This window comes from Poecilia latipinna, unplaced genomic scaffold (genome assembly GCF_001443285.1).
Source record: "Poecilia latipinna isolate Pla-1442-1.1 unplaced genomic scaffold, P_latipinna-1.0 Scaffold951, whole genome shotgun sequence".
Classification (NCBI taxonomy): domain Eukaryota; kingdom Metazoa; phylum Chordata; class Actinopteri; order Cyprinodontiformes; family Poeciliidae; genus Poecilia; species Poecilia latipinna.
Genome location: NW_015113567.1, coordinates 665,500 through 687,922, shown reverse-complemented (window position 1 = coordinate 687,922; position 22,423 = coordinate 665,500). Strand labels below are relative to the sequence as shown.

At 39.3% G+C, this 22,423-nt stretch overlaps 1 protein-coding gene across 2 annotated transcripts in view; it reads right to left on the bottom strand.

Annotated features, from left to right (window-relative positions):
- pigg (phosphatidylinositol glycan anchor biosynthesis class G (EMM blood group)) overlaps nt 1–22,197 on the bottom strand; it is a 100,070-nt gene extending 77,873 nt beyond the window's left edge. The window contains exons 1-5 of one of the 2 annotated variants that reach the window (XM_015049530.1): nt 21,786–22,197; nt 21,486–21,691; nt 9,678–9,887; nt 7,728–7,916; nt 3,640–3,778 (exon numbers count right to left, since the gene is read on the bottom strand). In XM_015049530.1, coding sequence (XP_014905016.1) covers nt 3,640–3,778; nt 7,728–7,916; nt 9,678–9,887; nt 21,486–21,691; nt 21,786–21,939 — 898 coding nt within the window. In that variant the 5' untranslated portion in view covers nt 21,940–22,197. The remainder of the gene's footprint in view (nt 1–3,639; nt 3,779–7,727; nt 7,917–9,677; nt 9,888–21,485; nt 21,692–21,785) is intronic. The other variant, XM_015049529.1, reaches the window with a different exon arrangement.
- Between the last annotated feature and the right edge of the window lie 226 nt (nt 22,198–22,423).

Genomic DNA, 22,423 nt, shown 5'->3' with positions numbered 1-22,423 from the left:
CAGACTTAAGATAAGAAACTTCACTTTCCAGAAAAGATGATTCAAAGAGGTAGATGTTTTAATAACTTCAGCTAATTGTAGTTGCATCTCTACTTATCGCTTAACAGATTTCTAACACACATAAAATTCTCCATTTTGCTCATGAACTGGAAATGCATTATGTCAACTTACATCAGAATCAAATGTGCTAATACTGATAGCTTGTAAAAACTATCACCCTCCGTCAAAATGTTATTCAGCCTCCGCTCTTGCAACATGGTTAATTAAGCCTTTTTATTTTTATAAAAGACACATTATTACTAAACGGATGAAACCAAAACACATTTACCAGTGAACAATGTGACTTTATCAAATACAGTCACAAAAATTTCAATTGTAGCAATTCGAACTAAATTGAAAACTATGATAAAAAACAAACAAACATAATAACCCAGTTTGTAAATGAAATAAAGAGAAAAGCTGGAGGACTTCGGGTCATGATGGAGTGTCCTTGCAGCTCTCTTTATTTCTTTTAAAATAAGGGGTGAAGACGGACCACCTTGTTCAAGTGCTCCAATCATTCACCTCCAGGGCTGTGGGTCTCCCTGGGTCAGCCAGAGTAGAATCAAGGGTCATTTGTTCCCCACAATCTTTAAAAGTAAAGAAAGTAAAGTAGTATTTCTACAAACTCTTGCATCAGTTGGTTAGACTTTATGGCCCAGTAAAGAGTTAATCTTTAAGCCCTTCGTAAGCTAACATTCAAACTTTTTTTTCTTCATGTTTGTGTTAAAAAGTTGGAAAAAATTATTAGGAAAACATTATTTCAGCACCTAATCAAGCGTTTAAATACTAAAAAGTGAGTCAACCCTGATTTTTTTTTCCTGTACAGATCTTACTGAGACATCTTTCAAAATATCTAATTGCTCACTTGAAAACAAAAACACTCTCGACATTTTAATGTAGAGAGACAAAATATCCATTACAAAAATGGTTCGTGCCTTTAAGTGAAATATTTATTTGATCCAGAAACACATTCAGAATTTTGTCTCCCACAGATTCATTACATGCCAGCATTTCACACAGATCAGTTTCACATCCACAGAAACAGAATCAGTTTGTTCAACTCCAACCAAAGAGAGGAAATGCCTCCAGGAACATAAGCTGGAAGATTGGTGGGAATTTGACAGACTGATATCTTAACCGGCTGCTATAGATGGTGCATGTACATCTGTCCGGTTAAGGTTCGCCGTTGTAGCGCTACATGGTTCAGAGACGGTTTAGGAGAAAGTGTTTTGGTCAGTAGAGAGCAAAATCAAACTCTCATTTGTTCTGCTCGGCGGCCAATTGAATGTGAACTCCAGGAATATTAAAGATGGGTCATGAATGAGACTTCCAGCATGGCAATAAATCAAGATAAACGGCTAAGACAACAATGGAGTTACCAAAGATGAAGCACGTTAAGGTCGTGCAGGAAGTCCGTAGCAGACCAGTTTTCTGTCTTTCGAACATCATCGACTGGAATGTATTGTTGTCACAATAAATCAAAATTCTTATGACAAGAAATTCTCATGATATCAATAAATGAGAAAAAATAAATGAGATATTTATAAAAACAATAATCCAAAACTTTTCCCTGCTGAGCAAATACAGCTGGGATGTTACAGACACTTTACTGTTATTTTATGCATTAAAATATGAATTTCTTTTAAGGCTTTTTTTCACCGCACCTGAAAGTGCCGAACAGCCTTAAAGTTAATTCCAATCCCTATTGCTCAAGGGAAAAACAATAAAGTTGAAGTGACATTGAAATATTAAATTTAAAACTTTAATTATAAGGTTCAAAATGTAACATTATGATGCTGAGAGTCCCTTTTCATTGCACTGTGTGTACAGTACAGACCGTGAAGCCTCCTGGTGTTTAGTTAGCGGCTAGCTGTTGAACTAACTTTAAAACTTACCTTCCATAGTTTATGTGAGATAACGACAGAGTTTATTTTTCATTTGAAAACGGTGTCAAAGTTTTTATAGCCTTTTCCTTTTGACTCCAGGACAGTAGAGATAGAGGCAGACTCAGACACACTTACCTAGATATACAACAGTCCTAGCCATGTCTGAATAAAGTGGATTTGCCTGTCAGGGTCCTTCCAGCAAAGTCAATTAAACGTTCTGCCAATATGCGCTTTTCTTAGAGACGCAATGAGATTAAAGAGTGACGCACAGGTATTCAGCAGGCAGCGAGTTCTGACACCGGGGAGCATGTGCTAATGAAAACAACAGGGAGACAAGCGCTCCGCTAATGACCCCTCATTTGAAAGAGTAGCTATTTATGCTAATGCAGCCACTGATTTCATTAACCAACATGTTTCCATGCCGCCATGTTTATGTCTAAGGTGCCACTTAGTGAAAGCCCTCACCTTACGAGATTATGGTACATTTCCTTAGAGAGCCTCCCTTTTGATGAGGAGATTTTAATCAAACCTTGAGGAAATTTTACAGTGTTTCTACGAGCAGTTAGCTGTTTTTTTTCTTGTTTTTTTTTTCTCTCAGTAGCAAATGGTAAAGTGAGACCAAGTGTGGCTCTGAAAACTTTTAAATGCACCAAAACACAAAACATTTGGTTCTCCAGGCATACTATATTGACTTAGAAAATAAGATCTTGAAACTGAAAAGCCTTTGGGACAGCTATGGAGAAATTTCAAATAGACTCAACATTCTTTCTGGGGACATCATTCAAACTTTTAACTTGGTGTTTAAGACTTTTTAAGACCTTTATGACTGAAATTTAAGACCTATATCTCCACATAAACAATGTTCTCCAGCCAACTGGCAATAAATTTGCACTTATCAACACAAAAGAAGCTAGCTAGCTAGCTAGCTAGCTAGCAACTAGGGTATGTTAACAGCTAGTTACTGGTAGCCTCAACCATCTGAAGATTTTTGAGTGCAACTTGAACTTTAACCTGACAGAAAAGTCCTGCAAGAACAATACACTAAATTAAGACAAAATTTAAGACCATTATTAACATGTTAGAGCTCAACTTACTTTTAAGATATTTTAAGGCCTTAATTTTAGATGCATTAATTTATTACTTTTTAAGGATGCTGGGATGCCCTGCAGCTTGTTATTGCTGTTACTTTAAAAAGAGCAGAACCACATAGGAGGCGCAATGTTGTGTTGAGTTTAGTACAAATGACAAGCTGCTTTGCAGAATTGGTGAGTTCATCAAATATTCAAATGACTGACATATGTTTGGCTGAATAAAATCTAATTTGGCGTTTATTTCCCAATTACCTCAACCATGATAGTTTAAGACAACCATCTAAAACATCCAAGCTATTCATTGAAGCACTGCAGGATGCTAACAAACGTCAGCAAGTGAATAATCAGCTTGAATGGTGTAGAAATCAAACAAGCAAGGAGAATTTCAAAAATAGAAGATCTAATTATCACAATCCCACGTTCACACTTAACTTCATTCATCACCTCAAGGAACACCTCTGCTAGTGAGTCTTAGCACCGACGACGTCGTTTGTCACATTATAGCTGCCGCAACCTCACCAGGGAGCGTATGGGGAGAAAGGGTGGTTTTTGATTCATAACAGGGGGAAAACCCTCCACATTTACAACCCAGCCTTCTTCTCTGTTACCATTTGGCTTACCTTTTCTTTTGAAGGCTGGACTGATGAGCACCAGAGCCGTGTTGACTTCTGGCTCCGAGGAGCCCCCGTGGCTGCCGGTCTCGGTCATGCCGTGGTCTCCACACAGCACCAGCAGGTAGGGCAAAGATCCCTCAGCCTCCTACGGGGAACCAAACACCAGGGTCAACGTCCGAGCTTTGTGTGTGCCGACGTGAGAAGACGTCTCCTGTTCTGAGTCTAAAATTCACAATATGCTCCAACATCCTGCCGTTTACTGAAATAAAAAAAAAACAAAAAAAACATGCTTTCTGAGGGATCATGATGCCGTTATGGCAGCGGCGTCCAAGAGCATTAAATTATGACTTCTGAGAAGGAAGTCATGACAAAACACTCCAGAGTATTGTTTCTATTAGATTTGGAAGAGACAAAAAAAAAAAAAACTACTGCAAACGCAGTGAACAAACGCAAAGGGCGAGCGGTTTGGCCAGGATGACAGACTTTGATCAGACACAGGTTGTTCATTAAGTGGATTCCCTTTCATCCTGAGTCGGGGGGAACCCTCAGTCGACAACAAATTCAACTGGGAGGCTTTGTGAGTCATAGCACAGTGGTCTGATATATATATATAAAAAAAAACACTGCTTGAGATGTTAAGAAAACAACTGTCCGCAGATTCAAACACTCTCAGAAGACGTTTCAGTTCCCACACAAACACCCAACAATCGAAGGATTGTTGTTCAAGACGGGAAAGTTTCATCTGAACTAAAAGGACTGCATTAAAGTAAAAAAAAAATGCTTATGTCAGCTCATCTTTATTCTATCGCTGGGAGTTGACTTATCATTTTTTGCTTTAATAGGGGACATAAAAGACTGGTGAATGCTCCAAACAAATGCTGCAGTAAAGAGCCTGACCTCGGCTGCGTTTGGAGCCCCGATGGCTCATTATAACCCACACTCAGTAGGAAAATAAAGAAGGCAACCTCCTGTTCTGGGTTGTACCTGTTGGAAGCTTGTTATAAATGTCACAGGGCCCAGGGGAGCCGAGACAACACCTCGAGAAAAAAGTACAAAGCACCGCTGATCCTGACCCAGTCTCTCCTTTCAGCTTACAACCAGACACAATTAACTTCTTTTCCTTGCAATGAAAGCCTAAAGCTTTGGGGGCAGCAGAGCGTATTTACCAGAACAAGCAAACTCCCTCTAAACAGTGTCCGATAGCTGAGATCTAAAGCCAGGGGATTCAACTTAACACTTTAAACAGCTGAGCAAAGGTAAGGAGTATTTACTGGCATAAAGCTGGAATTACTAACACAGGAGTGAGGAACACTGAAGCAGAACAGAAGTTCAATTTCTGTCAACGTAACCTCAATGATCAAGGGCGTCCACCAGGGTTCTGTCCTTGGACCAGTTCTGTTCGCCATTGATTTAAGATCTATATCTCCATTATGGAACTGGAAATCCCATCTTGATGCCACAGTCCTGTTTTCTTGTGTGAAATGTTTATTTGAAAACTTTTTTAGGTAAACTTAGCAAAATGCTAATAATAGAGCTGGGCATAACAGCAGTTTAATAAAATCCATGGACTTCAACACGTAGTCCTAACATGCTGGGCCAGACAATAAAAAGGGCTTACAGTGGGGCAGCCCAGGACTCTGATTTTTGAGGTGTGGGAGCAAAAAGATTTTTATTTTTAAGATTTTAATTTCCTAAAGTTTCAATAGGAAAAACAGCTCCCATACTAATTCCCTAAACCTAAATCATCCCACTATTATTCCATTTTAATCCATTTTCATTCTTTTTTGTTTTTGTACCTTACGAACCTTCAACCAGTTTCTGTTTTTCTGCAGGTCTCAGAAACTTTACACATCAAACGGCAACCGTCACCCTACAAACTCAAAATCTCAGGAAGAGAAGATTAAGGCCATGAGCTCAACATTAACACAAAGGTCCAACCGAGGCCTTCTTGACTGCGAGGTCACGATACCCAATCTTGTTTTTTAATAGAACCTGATGCATCTCTCTGCTCAACAGCTGAAGCGTTTCTCTGCACGGGGAAAAAAAACCCCAAAAAACGAGACAACTGGCACCTCATTACAAACGGAGCGGTGAGGGGCTGTCATCTGAATCTGATGCTCCGTTTCTTTCTTTCTTTTTATTTTTTCTCCTCCCCTTGCAGCTGGGAGCCGTTGCTCCTCCAGGATGTGGCGGCAGACGACGCGCGCGGCATCTGCAGCGGCGCGTGAAACACTCCCACATGATGCGATCGCAGCGAGAGGGGACCAGAGAAAACATCGGCGTCGTTGCGCGACGCCCCGTAGGACTCCACAGGGGCGGGTTTATATTTACATTCACACAAACGGGACTGAAATGAGGCTGTAAAACACATTTCAGTCAAACAAAAAAAAAAACTCCAAACAGCATGCAGGCCTCATGAAAAGCCTGGAGAAGCAATACATGTTTAGACTTAATTAGCAACTTTTTGGGATGTGGCGACATGCTGGATTAGCGGTTCTAAAATAAACCCCGACGTGTTTACGGCCCGCACCTTTTCTTTTTCCTGTCTCAAAAAAAAAAAAAAAAAAAAAAAAAAACAAAAGAAAAGGGGGGAAATTGGGCGCTTTACTCAGACATGACTTGACAACTTAAGTAGCAGCTATATATCTGAATGACAACAAGACAATGCCCATTAGGAGCGCATGCAGAGTCAATATGCATGTGCTGCAGTCGGCCGCTGCGGCGAAACACAAAGAACAAGAGCTGATGAAAGATAACGGTTTATTAAATCTCTTCGGCCGACGCGACAGATAACATGACGACTGCCGACAGCCGCACAAATGACCTCAGTGAGTAAACGGCCAAAACCTGATGGTGTTAGATAGTCACAGATTGCATTGGTTACTTATTACTTATTGATCACCGTTTCAGTTTTGCTTATTTTAAAGCCTTCGTTAGGCAATAATATTTCAATAACAGTGACTAAAGTTGGAGGGAAAAACATCTGGACTTCAATTCAAAACATTAAAAAAAAATTGTTTTTCTTTTTTTTTTTTTAGAAAGGAATAAGCAACTTAATACAATCCTTTTAGATTTTACTGCTTCAAGGAAAGCTGGGGAAAATTTTCTGACAGTCATTTATGAAAGTAAGACGAAGCTGAATGGGAACCGGAAAGTTTTTCTCTCAGATATTTTAAGGTTATTTTGTTAAAAACAGGTGAACAGTGAACAACTTCTGCAGCAGATAAAACCATTCCAAATATTTGTTCTGATCTCTGACACTGTTCAGTTCAACATGAAATACTTTATGTGTCCCAAAGGGAAATTAAATGTCATAATTCATCTCATCCCAGTCGTGGACGGTGATGCTGCCACGACAAAAAAATGTTGCTGGACAATAAATCGTCCCGGAAACCATTTTGATTAACAATAATATTGTTATTTTGTCACTATTGTCACGTCGTAGTGTATCGATAATGACATAATAAGTTCGCCTTCTGAAGACCAAGTTTAATTTTGAAACTGAAAGATATTTTGAATAACTTTGAAAAATAAACAAAAATGACCAAAAACAATAAATAAAATGGAAATAAAAACCAAAGTATGAATGAAATAGATTACTGAGTCTCTATAAATAAATATGGAAAAAAATAAATAATCATCAGAATGGAAATGATCAAGCTCAGTTTAATTCATCGTGCGATTATTTGATTAGCTGATTAATTGCTCATTGTGACGGTGAAGGGTCATTCTTGCAACAAATCTGAAGAAGCCTCTCGACTGTCATGACACACCAACAGCTCAACATCTGGGCAGCAAAGACGATATTCTACAGTAGCATGTCCTGGATGACATCATCAGGTTTTAGCAAGAACTGCTAATCCGCCTCGTTTGCTTTTGCCGCTCCTCTTTAAATCTGTCTTTTCAACTCCTCCAGGATTTGAGGTCGTAGTTCTTTCATTATTTCAGATTTTGAAATGCTAACCAAAAGTTTCCAGTTGTACAAACAATACCCTGTTGCCACGGTTACGCAGCGTAGCAACTCTCCGAAAGTTCATCCAAAACCGGAGGGAATGACTGTCCGAACGTGTGACGCTGGCAGAAAACGGACTCACCTTGGAGACGAGGGAACCGTGGATCTTCTTCAGGACGTCGTCCATCTCCAGCAGCTTGGGCCGGACGAGCGAGCTGTGGGGCCCGCTGATGTGGCCGATGTGGTCCAGGCCCAGGTAGTGGAGGACCAGGACGTCCCAGTCGTCTCTCTTCAGGGTGCTGTCCAGGTGGCGCGTCACGTTGTTGTCCACCTGAATCGCAGCAGCAGGGACATGTCCACTTAGAGACGACATTCAACATTCTCTCCAGAGGTTGGAGACGCGACACACGTCAAAATCTAGCAAAAAAAATTTAAATAATGAAACCTAATCACTTTAATCTGTGCTACAAACACAAGCCAGTGTTTGCAGTGACGTGCTCTGCACCAGCAAACCTGCAGGACAAACAAGAACAGCTTGTTGGGTCCCACCGGTGCAGCTGCTGAGCATTTCTTGAGTGATCTCAGCTCGCCGTGTCCCCGTTTGATTAGCTGCCTTCACCACTTTAATGCAGAAACTTTGCAATCACCAGGATTTATACACCTGTTTCGCGTTTTGTCACATTACAGCCATAAGCCTTGATGCACTTTATTGGAATTGAACGCGATGGTTAAAAATGCGCTACCGAAATGTCAAGCGAGCATTCGTATTCGTGCGCTTCTAATCCAGCACTGCTAAATGAAAATCAGGTGAATTATATCGCCTGTGTTAAAATTTAATCTCATTAAATGAACAAACAGGTTTGTGAACACAGCAGACAGGTCAGGGAGATGTTTAATGCAAAATTAGACGATAAAACAACTGGACATCTCACAGAGCTCTGTTAAATCTGTGATATGAAAGTGGAAAAAGTATTAAAAAAAACTTTAAACTTGTACCTGGCCAAACTATAAAAGAGGGGCCAGACAAAAGTCATAAAAGTCATGTTAAAACCCAGGATGCAAGGGAAAGACGAGATCCAAAATGTTACTTTTTATGGGCAACCAGGCCTGTCACCATAACTATTTTCCTGGACAATAAATTATCCCAAAAATTATTGCGATACACGATAATATTGTTGCTTTGAGACTATTTTCTGGTAATATGTTAATAATGGTAGAAAAGTGCAAGTTCAGCCTCTCAAAGACCAATAAACTTTCATTTTGAAAGGAACTCTTACCACTGGATCTGGAAGATATTTTAAATGTTAAAAATAAATAAAACACAACAACCAAACGCAGTAAATAAAACAGACGTACACGTCCGAAGCAATGAATGAAATGAAATATTAAACCTCTGTAAACAAAATTGGCCTTTAAAAAATGTTAATCATAAAGATGGAAATTATCATGTTAATTTTGTGTCCCGTCAGACCGTCAGTTCCAAAAATAACACACACAAAAAGCTTATAAAAGTGAATGTGGGGTCAGTGTGACGCCACCAGGTTAAAAATGCTGTTCAAAGAACAATCTGTGGTTCATATTTCTTATTCAGGCCCCTTTACTCACCTGGAGATCAAAGCGTACACATTCTTTTTTCAATTGGAGCTACATTTATATCACAGTATAGTTTTGCAACTTTGAATGCATTTTTCATTAAAAATAATTGAGTCTTTACTGTTATGAGGTAAAGTGGAATGCAGGTGAGATATTTTTTACACAATATTACACCTCCAGTTTGATTTCTTCTTCGGTCTTTTAATCCCCGTAAACTTTGCGGCTCATTCAAAATGTTCACATTGTGAAAGCTGAGTTAAATGTGACTCACTCCGAGGCGTCTGTCTGAACATCAATCTTCTGGCTAACATGGCAAAGCAGGTTTATTTCATTTCTTTCATCATTCCTTATCAATCTTTTTTTTTTCCCCCTCCAAATTCCCGTATCACATGAAGCACCTGGGGCTTTAATCCTTCACTAGCATTCGCAGAGAAATCCATCACTCAACGGCGCGGACTGTTTACAGCACGAACCCGGGGCCGATTCAACTCCCGCTCACCTCAGTGTAGTCGGACACGAAGAACGACGTTGTTCCGTCGTACTCCATGAAGTGCTTCGGGAAGAGGCGGATCCACGTGTCGTCCCCGTAGAAGACGATGCGCTTGCCGGCCGTTTTGGCCTGCCAAATGAGGTTGTCCTCCAGGAGGGCGGGGGAATTCAGGTTCATCACCACGTCGATGAAGCCCGGGATGCTGCCGGTGGTGAGAGCCTGCAGAGGGGAAAGTTTCAGCCTCAATAACCGACTTGTAATGGATTTACATGACCTTATATTGTCACCAGGTTGAACACAGATACTTTAATCCGATGCTTCGTATGGCTAAATGATAAAAGAATATCATTTTCATATCTGAGAAACCATTTCAACTAAAGCCGAGATGATTAAGTGACTTAATTACGATGAATCGAGTATTGAAATAACCATCCACTAATTTAGTGATCGATTAATTGTTAACTGAAACATACATACAAAAACAATGTACCATATTCAGACCAGTAATTAAGCCAAATATGTACAAAGCATGTATAAATTTGGTATTTAAGATAAAATCACTTTTGTCTGTAAATATGTTTTAGACAAAAATTGTCAAGTGGTATAGTTTTAGCTTCACTCTGTTCAAAATTCACTAAAGGAATGTTGTGTTATTTGAAGGCGAAAAAAAATACACTTATTTGATTTTTTTTTTTATTTAAAGCATTTTTTTTAATATGTAGAAATTTGTGCAAATTTGTGTATGATGAATTAATTGTAGGAACAATTGATAGAATGATAGCCTAAATTCAACATTATGAATGAAATCCAAATGAAATACAGCGCCTATAACAAGCATGAGTCATGATCAAAAACAATTAGCTTTTTTGACAAATAAAACCTTTAATGTCAAAGTGAAATTTCTTTTTCAAAAATAATTACAAATAAAAACATAAAATAAGTGATTAAATAAATATTCACCCCCTTTATAAAGTGACTGACTTAATACAACAGAGGTCCAGCCAATTGGTGCTGGTAGCCTCCCAGTGAGTAGAATGGAGATGACCTGACTGCAGCTATTGTCTCTCAGATGATGGTAGTAAAAATAATCTTCCAGCGGAAACAAAAAAACAAACAACTGAATCTGAACCATATGGAAACATTAACAATACATATTCACTATGGGATCCGACATACAGTGACCATATATTAATTTTTTTTCCTTTTACGTCTACATTTTCCTTTCTTTTTTTTTTTGCATTTTGATATATCATTCACACAAAAGGTTTGGTTTGAATTTCCATTCAGCCGCAGGTATCCATCTCCCAGCTTTGATGACATAGAGACAAAACGTTTTCCACATTCGTCCTCTTGTTGAGTTATTTGCAGCATAACTCAAACTCAGTCAGAAATCAGATTCACATTCAAAACGTTCAGATCACCTTTTGCCACAAGTTTGCTTCGGTCCCCCCTTCATGGTTTCTGCCAAACTGCAAATGGAAACTATTAAGATTTCTTTAAGTAATGGCTTCCTTTGTGACATTTTTCCATAAAGGCCCAGCTTTCCCACCTGAGCTGTGGATCTCTGTAGCTTCTCCAGAGTTACCGCGGGCCTCTTGGCTTCGTCTATGATTAATAGTGTCCTGATCCAACAAGCCTAGTTTATGTGGATCACCATTTGTTGATAGGGTTAGCAGCTGTGTCATAATTTTCATATGATGGATTAAACGATGCAGAGCTCTGCGGCATTAAGCTACACACTAATTAGGTGACATTTGAAGGCAAATTGGTTGCACTGGGACTTAATTTAGGGCTTGAATACAAAGGCACGGAGTTTTCTTTGTAAACAAATGTGAAGACCATAGATCATTTTTCTTCCCCCGGCACTTTATGCTACGTATTTCATTGAGGTGCGTCTAAGTTTGTCATAACAAGAGAAGAAGTGGAAAACTTGATGGGGTGTAGACACTTTGGAAGACAAACCCGGCTATGATTTTGGTAGCTGCTCACTTTCTCTGATTTTACATTTAGCCACACTGGCGCCCCGAGAAAATGCTCATATGTTTGGACGCACCAGGCAAAATTTAAGGAGCGCGCAGCTACAAAAAAGAAAAAAAAAAAAAACCTATATGATTTTTTCTATTTATTCAATATTGTATTTACTTTTTTATTTTGGGGGTTTTACATTTATGTCTTCATTTAAAAAGATATAAGCCTTTCTATGACATGAATATTATTCTCTGAATTTGCTAACATTTTTTAGGAGGGGGCCATGGTCCCCCTTGGCCCAATTCTTGGGAGCGCCACTGTTCAGCAAAGCCTATTGTCACCATAATATTCAGGCTAGATTTTACATAACTGGATCAATTCAGTGCAATAAGCAATTGTCCGGGTTGCGCTCCGTGTTTGACGATGGATTCTGTACCGCTGAGAAAGTCATGGAAAAGAAACAGCTATGTTCCCCTTACAAATGTGCACAAGAATTTGTCAATATTCTGCTAATGGTGAAAAGAAAAACAAACACAATTTTGCAAGTGTGGTGTTTCCATTAAATAAGAAACGTGATTTAAATTCCACGTGAATAAGTTTGTTCACGCGAGAAGTCATTAGAAAACATCATCCACCAACCACTTCCTGTTTTCTTCTTCTTCTTCGTGATTTATGCCAGTAACATCCAGCTGTAAATCATGTGACTCCTGTGATGTGAAAAAAAAAAAGTGTTTCCGTTGCAGTTTTGCAAAAATACAGCCAGATAAAAACCACCTCACCCTGTTTGAAATTGGCACATTTCTATTAAGCACATTTATTTTCAACATGTCAAATTGAGCAATCGATGGAAGTTAATTAAATATTAGCTTCCAGGACAGAATCTGCTCCACCCCTGAAGAAGGAGACTCATGTGATGCTGCTTTCACCAAAACACTGAAGGAGATCCGAGTTTGCAGACATGAGCAAACTGTCAGTTAACCCCCCTGTGAGCTGCCGGGAGCACAGCCTGACGTCCTTCAGCATGTTTGAAAATACACAGAGATTAGCGATGTTTATTGTGCGATAACCCAGCCGTGAACGAAAACTACTGAGGGGTGGGAGGGTGGGCAGGGAAACTCTATTAAATCACTGCCTAAAGCACTGCCTTAGTGTTGATGTGTGTGTGTGTGTGTGTGTGTGTGTGTGTGTGTCTGTGTGTGCGTGTACTTGTGCTTATATAATCCAGTCTTCCACTTCACATCTAAGTATTTTGTTCATCTTATCAGCTTTTACATTTGCAGACAAAACACTTTCTCTTTGTTTGTTCCAATCTGTGGTGCTGTTTGAGAAGTGCTTTAACTCTTCTATACCTACGCCGCCAAACAGAAGCTCTTAAAAAAAAGAAAAACAACCACCCACACGTAAAAAATGAAACACCAAAAAGTGATAAACCTTTTCTTATCCGTTATCAGCTCTTCTGTAAAAATGGAAATGTATATTTTACTAGTGCAAATCTATAGGCAAAGATGCAACATTCTGGTATTGAAGGAGTTTCCAACAATAAACTGAGATAAGCTATATTGTTGTTGTTGTTTTGAGGACATTTCATGTAATATATTGATACTGGCGTAATAAGACCAGTTCTCTCTCTCAAAGACCAATTACACTGGAAGACATCTTAAACATCTAAAAATAAAAAGCAACCACAAAAAACAATAAATAAAACAGAACCAAAACTATAAATAAAGTGAATCAGAATTTCTCTCTAAACAAAATTTCCCTTGAAAAAAACAATCAGAATTGAAATCATCCAGCTAAATTTCATTTATGTGATTAGTTGATTAACTGCTAATTGCAACAGGCTTAATGCTAGGCTAAAGATGCAGTGAAAACATCAGCCAGTGGTTTCTCTGACACAGTTTGGCATTGTGCTTTAGTTTCAATTTGAAGCTTAATGACAGAGTCGGTACAACATGATGAAGAAAACAGCTTCAGGTTGCCATAGGAGCTAGAAGGAGCTCAGCATACAATATTAAGGCTAAGCATATCAAAGCAAACCTGTTCTGTTTTATTCAGGCGAGCTTTCGAGTTTTACATGCAAGTGAAAACGCAGAATATAGATTTGAATGCAGGCTCACAGAAGTTGTGGTTACCAAGGCAGACAGAACTGAATGCAGTAAATGAGATGTTTTTAATCAGTCGGCTTTATTTCTGTACAAACACCTCCGTCCAAAACTCTCAGGGAGATCAAACATAGTGACACAGAGAGAAAGCTCTACAACAGGCCATGTCAAGTCAAAATGCTCCACCTTTACTCAACTATTTTAGCTTCAGTTTGATTTCTAAAAGTTGGGGTCAAAGCAGAAATTTCAAGAAAACTTAGTTCCTCAGCTACATTTTTGTTTAACCTTTTGGGTGACTCTTTTGTTTCAGGTGCTTATTACAGGAAAGGGATGGACGACACTGCTGCATAACCAAGCTTCGCTTTCTGCCTGTTCAGCTGCACGGAGGTCACCGGTTTTATTAATAGCAATATGCTATTTTGCAAATAAAGGCGGGGGGTTATGCTGTGTGAAAATACTCTACAACTGTCCTCTCCGAATGCTTTGAAATTGTTTAAATTGCTCTACATAGAGAAATCACGTTGAAAAGCTGCCCGGATAAATGAGTGACTCATCAACGTACTAATTACCGGCCCACAGCGTGTGTCCAAGGCCTTCGACGTGAATAAATGCCGCATACAGTACGAGCGGGGTTTACTGACACTCTCCGGCGTAGCGAGGGTGCCAGAACGCCGGCGGAAGGGGTTGCGTTCCACGTTCCAGAGTCTGGCAGTAGACGGGCTTTTTTTTTTTTTTTTTTTTTTTTTCTCTTTCCTTTTCAGTGACTACTTTCTGCTCGTTTCTGGTAGGAAGACGTTCCTCTACAAACTGAAAAATATCCTTGATCGTCTCAGATAATTCGCCAGAAGAAGCCACACGCCGCTGTGTTCACACCAACCAGGCCGATTCCAACCTCTCAAATGCCCACAATGCATTGCTTTAAGTGTTGCCGTTACCTGAAATCCAATTTCAAATTAAGCACCTCAGTGATGTTCCTGAGAGTCTCACCCAGTTAATTGCGGTTACAATAGCCGTTCTAAGACATGAAAATTTTCCAAAAGAGTAAAATATAACTCAATTGTTAGAGACAGGACTGAAGTTAAATTGAGAATTAAAAGAAGATCTTCAATAAAAGGAGAAACCAAACTCATAATTGTAAAGCATCACTTGCGGCTCTATTGGCTGTTGGAATGCGGTTCTTAAAAAGAAAGAATTGCCACAGATAGATTATGCTTTTAGTTAGCTGGTTGAGTCATAAGAGTTGACTGGGTGCAATGCAGTGATGTTAAACAGAAATTAGCAGCTGGTCTGTAATGCCCCCTGCTGGCGAAGTCGTTTTGTTTTGCAAGCCTTTTTGGAGAACAGACTTTCTGAATCTTTGTTGAGGTCGGGCTGATCAGCACAGCTACTGCAGACAGAGCAACGTGTTGCGTTACATGCTCGTTTTCTAAAATGCAACATAGCATGACAGCAGCAGAAAATGTATTGTTCTGATCCATTTTGATAGGGTTTTGTTGCCTAATGTACAGAAAAATGTTTTCTTTCATCTAAGGGAAACAAAATACCTACCATACATCCAGATCTCTGGTCCTCCTCTTTTCAGAGAAATTGTAAATTTTTGAGGCATCTGGCTGCAAGTCATAGTTTCCATTCTCTTCACAGAGTTTTATAGGAGTAAGGTCAGCAGACTGGCTAGGGCTCTACATAACCTTAATGCGACTCTTCTTTGGCTAGTCCTGTGACACCTTGGTTGTAGGCTTTGTGTCAGTATCATTCTGAAAACATCTGCATAGCTCAGAATAAGCAATGAAGGTTTGCGGCCAGTCAGCAATGCAAAGTTGAGTCCATGCAAAGCTTTGATCTCGACTGATCATAGCACTTACCTCTGATGTCTTTGCTTGATCATTTAGATGTTTGCTAACTAAAGACAGGCCTTTAACATGTGCCTTCTACAGCACAGGGTGGCAAGATTTCAATCCATTGTGTCTAGTGTGTTATCTGAAAAGTTGGTCCCCAACTGTCTTCAGATAAATAAGACTCTCCTACAATGACTTGAGTCCAGATGGAGCAGATTGTCCTTTTATAGGTTTCCATTTCCCCAATTACTGTATGAACATCTGGAGCAGGTGGTATCACTGTTGCCTTGCATTAAGAAGATCTGGGGAGTTCTTTCAGCACCGAGTTCGCCAGTTCTTTCAGGTCAAGCCAGTACTTTGGCTTCCTCCCATAGACCAGAAACACCACTGTAAGTTTAACTGATCTCTTTAAATTGTCCTTAGGTGTGCGTGCATAGCTGATCGCTCACTGACCGCTGAAGATAGGTACCGGCTACCCCATGACCCTGCCACAAATGGGGTTGGTGTGTGTATACATGGATGGATGAATGGATGGATGCATTTGTAGAGGTCTTACATTCCAACTTTGTGTATATATATATATATATATATATATATATATATATATATATATATATATATATATATATACTTATATACTATCTTGCCTTTTTGCAATACTTCGGTCTTACCCACTGCTACCAGAAACCAGTTGGGGTCAGGAATGTCTGAAAGACTTTGGTCAGGTTTGTGGGGGATCCGATTCTTGTCCGACTTTTAAAATGTAAATATTCCTTATACATTTGGAATAAAACACCCACCCAACATGCAAGAAATCATGATGAAACCTTAAATTAAAAATGGCCTGTTTTTCTTCTTCTGGGCTTAGAGACTGAAAGATGCATGAAATGTTTTCTATGAATAAAGTTGACTTCACTTTAGATACTTACACCATCTCGCATAAATTTCATAAAAGTTACATAGATGATTTTTCAGGTTATACAATTTTTGCAAGGCTTTCCATCTTCTTTAAAATAAACTACCCCCTGCATCAGGGAAAGTGGGATATTGGCACAGAATGTCCGCCTGTCTTTGTCCTTCATTATCCCCGCATCTTTCTCTAAACCCTCGGATTATAGGGAAACATCTGCTTCCCTGCACGTCCACATAAATCTCAATCCTCTCCATGTCCTCTTCCTTCTCTACATCACTCTGCCTATAGGACGCTTCATTTTATCACAGCCAAGACGATGGCTAACCAGGAGTAAAGGTGAGAGCGGGTGCCTCAGTCAGTAAAGCCCAGTTACAACATTCTCACATCACTAAAACAAAGGCTGGACAGAACTACTGAACATAGATTTAGTGACTCAGCGGATTTAACCTTACTCTAATTTCTTTATAGTCGACTGTACTCTGCCAAACTGATCAGTGTAACATTAGGCATATTTATATTCAACACCAGCTTTAACAATACAGAAAACAGTTAAAGCAATTTAAGCCTCAGAGATTTATAGGAGATGCGCAAGGAGGACAACGTTTGCTCTTTAAGAAAAACATGAAGGCCAGAGTGGAAAAACGACCAAAGACCAAGAAGTCAACGTTCTCTGGACAGTCTGAGGGAACATGTTTGGTATGAGGCATTTCAGGAAAATAGCCTCAACGCAATAAAGCCAGGATTCTTTTTTCTCCAATGGCTCTAATCCTCTTAAATATTTCTAACAGGGCTGGGCGATATGAACTTAAAGTTTTATTGCAAAATATTGTAATAAAACTTTCTATAACGATAGAAGTGAGTAAAGAAATGTGATTTGTTTCACTAAACTGCAGTCACCAACTTTATTTTCAAATTTATTGGTATTTATTGAAGCTTTTATTGAATAAACAGTGGAGAAAATAGTAAAACTATTAAACCTGACAATAAAGACAGTTTTGGAGGGTTTAAACATCTTTAATTGGAAATTATTGTGACAATGATAAATCTATATTCTTATGATAAAAAAATGTGTCACGATATATAATAAACAATACGATAAATACCCATCTGTAATTTCTAATTTTAATTTCTTTAGAAGCTATAAGTGACCAAAGAATACTTTTGTCCTTAATAATTTACAGCTTTTAAAAAGAAATCTAAATTGGTGTCAGCAGTCTCAAGTTTTAGGAAACTGTAGACAGGAAATCATTCACAGAAATCCCTGACTGGAGATGGTGGCAGTGAGCCAAGTTAGTTTGGTGAGCCAGTGAGAGTTTGGACGGCATGCTTTCTCATATGTCATAATTTTGTTTGATGACTATAATTAGAACTCAAATTAAAGCGCGCCGCGCAAAAGAAAACCATCTGCCTCAAGCAGGGCCGAAGAACTCCGGGGTGTCGCACCAAACCACAGCAACTTGGCTCCAGTACGACTTCAAAAAAACAATAACTCACCTCTCAAGACTAAACCAATTCTTTAATGAGAAAGAGTGATTCATTTTGTTTCCTTGATCAGGAATATTTTTAAGTAAACATCAGCTGTGCACTCTGCCAAGAAGCCGCCGAGTGTGAATTCCCACAGCTCCTGTTCTGCCTTCCCAAACATTTCCTCAAGACATCACTGAGGACGATTCTGTCCACGCCGTCTTTTCTCTGCGGCAGCGCTCCTCGAGGCTGATGTGTGGCTCCCGTCTCTTTGGGTTGAGACAGCTTGACACCGTCAGCAGTTCCTCATTCTTTTCGGCCGCCACCAAGAAAGCCTAAATATTGCCTCTTACTTTTTTTTCCCTCCCCCTCTGACGCGGGAGAAAAAAATATTCCACTTTACCCTTCAGCTTTTGTCAGACGCCTTTCATCCACCTCCGTGCTGCCCTGGCGCCGATGGGATGCAGACTAAGCTAAGCTGATTATTTGCAGGTGGAAAAAAATAAAAACATAAAAATATCACCACCTTTGCAACCTCGTTCCTCCGTTACTGACAACAACTGCTGACTCTTTGCTGTTCACAGCAGTCGGTTCGCCGTCTCTGCGTGTTTCAGCACAACAAACTGTCATCGGCAGCAAGCACAACATGACTGCCATTCCCTCTTGGCTGGGCAGCACTCACGCTGCTCTCATCAACATGACGCATCATCAAAATTTGACAACACGCCCCGTTTTCCTGCCTTCGGATCCAGAAAGAACATTTATCTCCCGTTTCTGAGAAGTTCCTCATCGTTCCTTTCACTGAATATGTTACATGTTGGCTCACGAGGAATTTTGGGTGTTATGTGTATGCAAAATTCATTTTACGCTTAAAAAAAAGAAAAAAACGTTTAATATGGTGGACAGGTTTGTGTTAAAAATGCACCGATCAATCAGCCACTGATCGCAATCAGACGATATTTTTCTCAGATCTGCTCTGATTAGTTATTGGTTGGTTAAAAAGATTTTTAAAAATGTATTTCTTTTCTCCAATCCTTTAAATGCTGTTTGTGGAACCTGAAACCTGCCTTGATTGATAAATGGGAATGTTTCTGTAATTCCTTTCACTTACTTACTTAATCTCACTTGGATTCAGAACTGCTACGACTGTTCAACATGCAGCAAACTTTTTATTTTCTCTTTTATGTGATATGATCGTGTAAAATCCCCCCCAAAAAACAGAAATCGGTATTGGTCTGAAGGTTAACACACATTCTTGTTTTATTCTATGAATACAGAAGTTGCTCAATAGGCAGAAGTTTATCTTGTCACTGGTGGGTTGCTAGTTCAAACCTCAGCTCTGTCCTTCTCAGTTATTCTGTCACCTCATTTGCTTTATATGTCGGTGGGGGCTAACATGTAGCTTCTGGTTTTATTGCTTTGTTTTTTTATTTTCATAAAGACTTGCAATTTGCTCCTATAAAATCCTCTAAACCATATCCTGTAAATGAATAACTGTTCTAGTTTTCTGTCATAAAATTTAACATCCAAGATGAACAATGGAGGCCCGTACGATGCGGGATTGAGTTTTAGATTATTTCTCTGAGTCCTTGTGACTGACGTCTGAGTGAACTTCCTCGGACAGCCGCTCCCGCAGAGACCGACAGGCACAGCTCGACAGAAAGACGAACGCCGCAGCAGCATGAATTATTTAGAGAAGATGGTCAAGATAACTCTTTCTTCACGGTCCTTTATAACGTCTTTTCTTCTTTATGCGTTATTAACACACGTCTGAGGGGTTCCAACCAAAAGCTGAGCACAGCTTGTGTTTTTACAGAAGAGGCTACAGAGTTGCTGATGATTAAGTTAGTCAACATGCTGGACTTCCAGTTCTACAAAACTTTCCTAACTCTTATGAAGTAAGTAGCTCCTCAACTTTTCTAGCACTGCTTATGCATTTTGTTTTTGATTTTCCAACACCTGGTAGGAACCAGATGGTTTATCACTAGGTTCTGTTATGTATTTATGATTTTAGGAGTTTATGACTGATAAAGTTAATTAAAGATGATTAGCAAAGGATAGAAAGGGGAAAATGATCATTGGAGCTGAGAGTTGTATGAATTTCAGAAAAGTTAAAGCCATACTTGTATCAAAATGATAATTTGATTAAACGTACTGTACCCCAACCTTAACAACAGACTAACAACAATAATAATAATGCTCTCATATGAAGGTAATAAAAAAATGAATGCTTCATTTGAAGCTGTTCTATATAATTCTGTTAATAAAACCCAACATGTCAACAGTCAAAACACTCCAACATCCAGCGACACAAATATAGAAGATTTTCCTTCCTTAAAACTAACAGTCTTGATTGAATTATTTTAGAAAACAACTGGAATAATAATAATAATAATAATAATAATAATAATAATAATAGATAGTAAATTGATAAAAGAGGCTGCTAAATATCACCAAATATCTATAATGGAACACAGAGAACAATCTGTGTAAACCTTTATTCCACTGAATCAAAGTATTTCTGAACAAAGTGAATCCTGAGCATTAAGGTGATGGCAGGCTTTCAATGGAATGACGCGTTTACTTATACGGTGCCTTGCAAAAGCATTCATACCTCTTGAAAGTTTCGACACAAACTTTGACCTGTTTTATTTGGATTTTATGCGACAGACCAACACAAAATATGAGGGGGAGCAAAAAAAGATGCATTGTTTTCTAAATTGTTTATGAATGAAAAATGAAAAACAATCTGAAATGTGTCCAATGTCTTCAGAAGAGACTTAATTTAATAGAGTTTCTGTGTCTGTAGTTCAGTGCCAATATATTCTCAGTTTCAGAAATTTGTTCAAGAATATTAGAGAGCAAACAGCATAATGAAGAAACACAGCAGGACAGCTCAGGGTATAAAACAATATGCCAAGTTGGGCTGAACAGCAAATCAATTTTAAACAAAATTTCTGTTTTTGAAGATTTAATTCTGGAAAAAAAAAATTGTGAAAACAAATATCGTCCAGCAATAAATTTTTCACATACCCATTATAGATGGAAAAAATGTAGCTAATTAGCTAGCTAGCAGGCTAACCTTTTTCATAGCTCAAAAGGCAGCTAGCTTTTTAGTTGCCTTTTTTCATAGCCAGTTAGCTAGCTTCGTAGATAGCTAGCTCAAAGAATTTGCCTTAGCTAGCTAGTAAAGGTATATTAGCAGCTTGTTAGTGGTAGCCTCAACCCCCTCTGGTCATGAATGCCTGACAGAAAAGTCCCGCCAGAAAAAAAAATAAAAAATTATATGAAATTAAATAGTCCTGCCACTGCAGGACGCATTTAGGGCTAACTTAAATTGTTTTATGAATTTAAAACATTTTAAGGCCTTTATTTTACATACGTAAATTTAAGACCATTTAATTCCTTTTAGATACATAAATGTAATGATTTCTATGGATGCGCTTACACGCTGTAGGAAAATATAACCCTGCAGATGTCTTTGCCACAGATAAAAGCAATCATATTTAAGATGTGGATAAATGTAGCACCTTACCTTGATCCTTGGCATGGTGACAGTGGGAGGTCTTGCCTTGGCCACGAAGCTGTGGGACGAGCCTTTCTCCACCAGGTACCGGGTGTAGGGCATGTGGGACCCCCCGGAGGGTCCAAACACGAAGTCCTCTCGGAGTGCATCCACCACCATGAGAACGACCCTCCTGAACAGGGGCTGGGGCAGGCGGGTGGAGTTGGGAGGGCTTCCTGTGAGGTGAGAACATCTCAGATGAGCTTGACCACAATGACATTAAACAGGTAGGTAAGTAGGTAGGGGAAGGGTGATGCTGGGGGCTCTCACCTGCCAGCGGCTCCGCGGGTAAATCCGACAGCCTGCTCTTGGATGAGAAAGAAGACTTGACAGGAACAGGGAAGAAGCCCCTCAGGAAGAGGGCAACGCCGAGCACTTCAAATATTAAAATGAAGCAGGCGAACACAGACGAGCGGACTCTCATGGTGGTTTACTGAGCGACTAACTTATCTGAATGGGGACAACTCGCTGACGACACATAGGAGCTGCAGCTGCCACGCATCATAGGGACAACCCGACAAGCTGCGTGTTACCCCGCAACATGTCCGTCTCTCGGGAAAAGTAGCAAACAGTCGATGTTTATACGTATTTTTGGGATAGAAACACTAATACCAGTTAGCAATGTAGCCATTCATTTTAGCTTCCGCGTTGATAAACTACGGAAAGCGAGAAAACCAAACAAGACCAACGCGCTTATTAAAAGAACACTTGGGTTATGTTTTTGTTTGCGTCAGCCAGAACAAATGCATTAAGCAGGTACAGAAAGGGATTATTGCCACTGTAAAATAAATACATAATAATAATTTGGCTTTAATCCCAGGAGCCAGATTTTTGTCATAATTTCAGAATTTTCTGACTTTTATCTCACAATTTAATGTCAGATGAATCTGATTTTAATCCGAGAATAT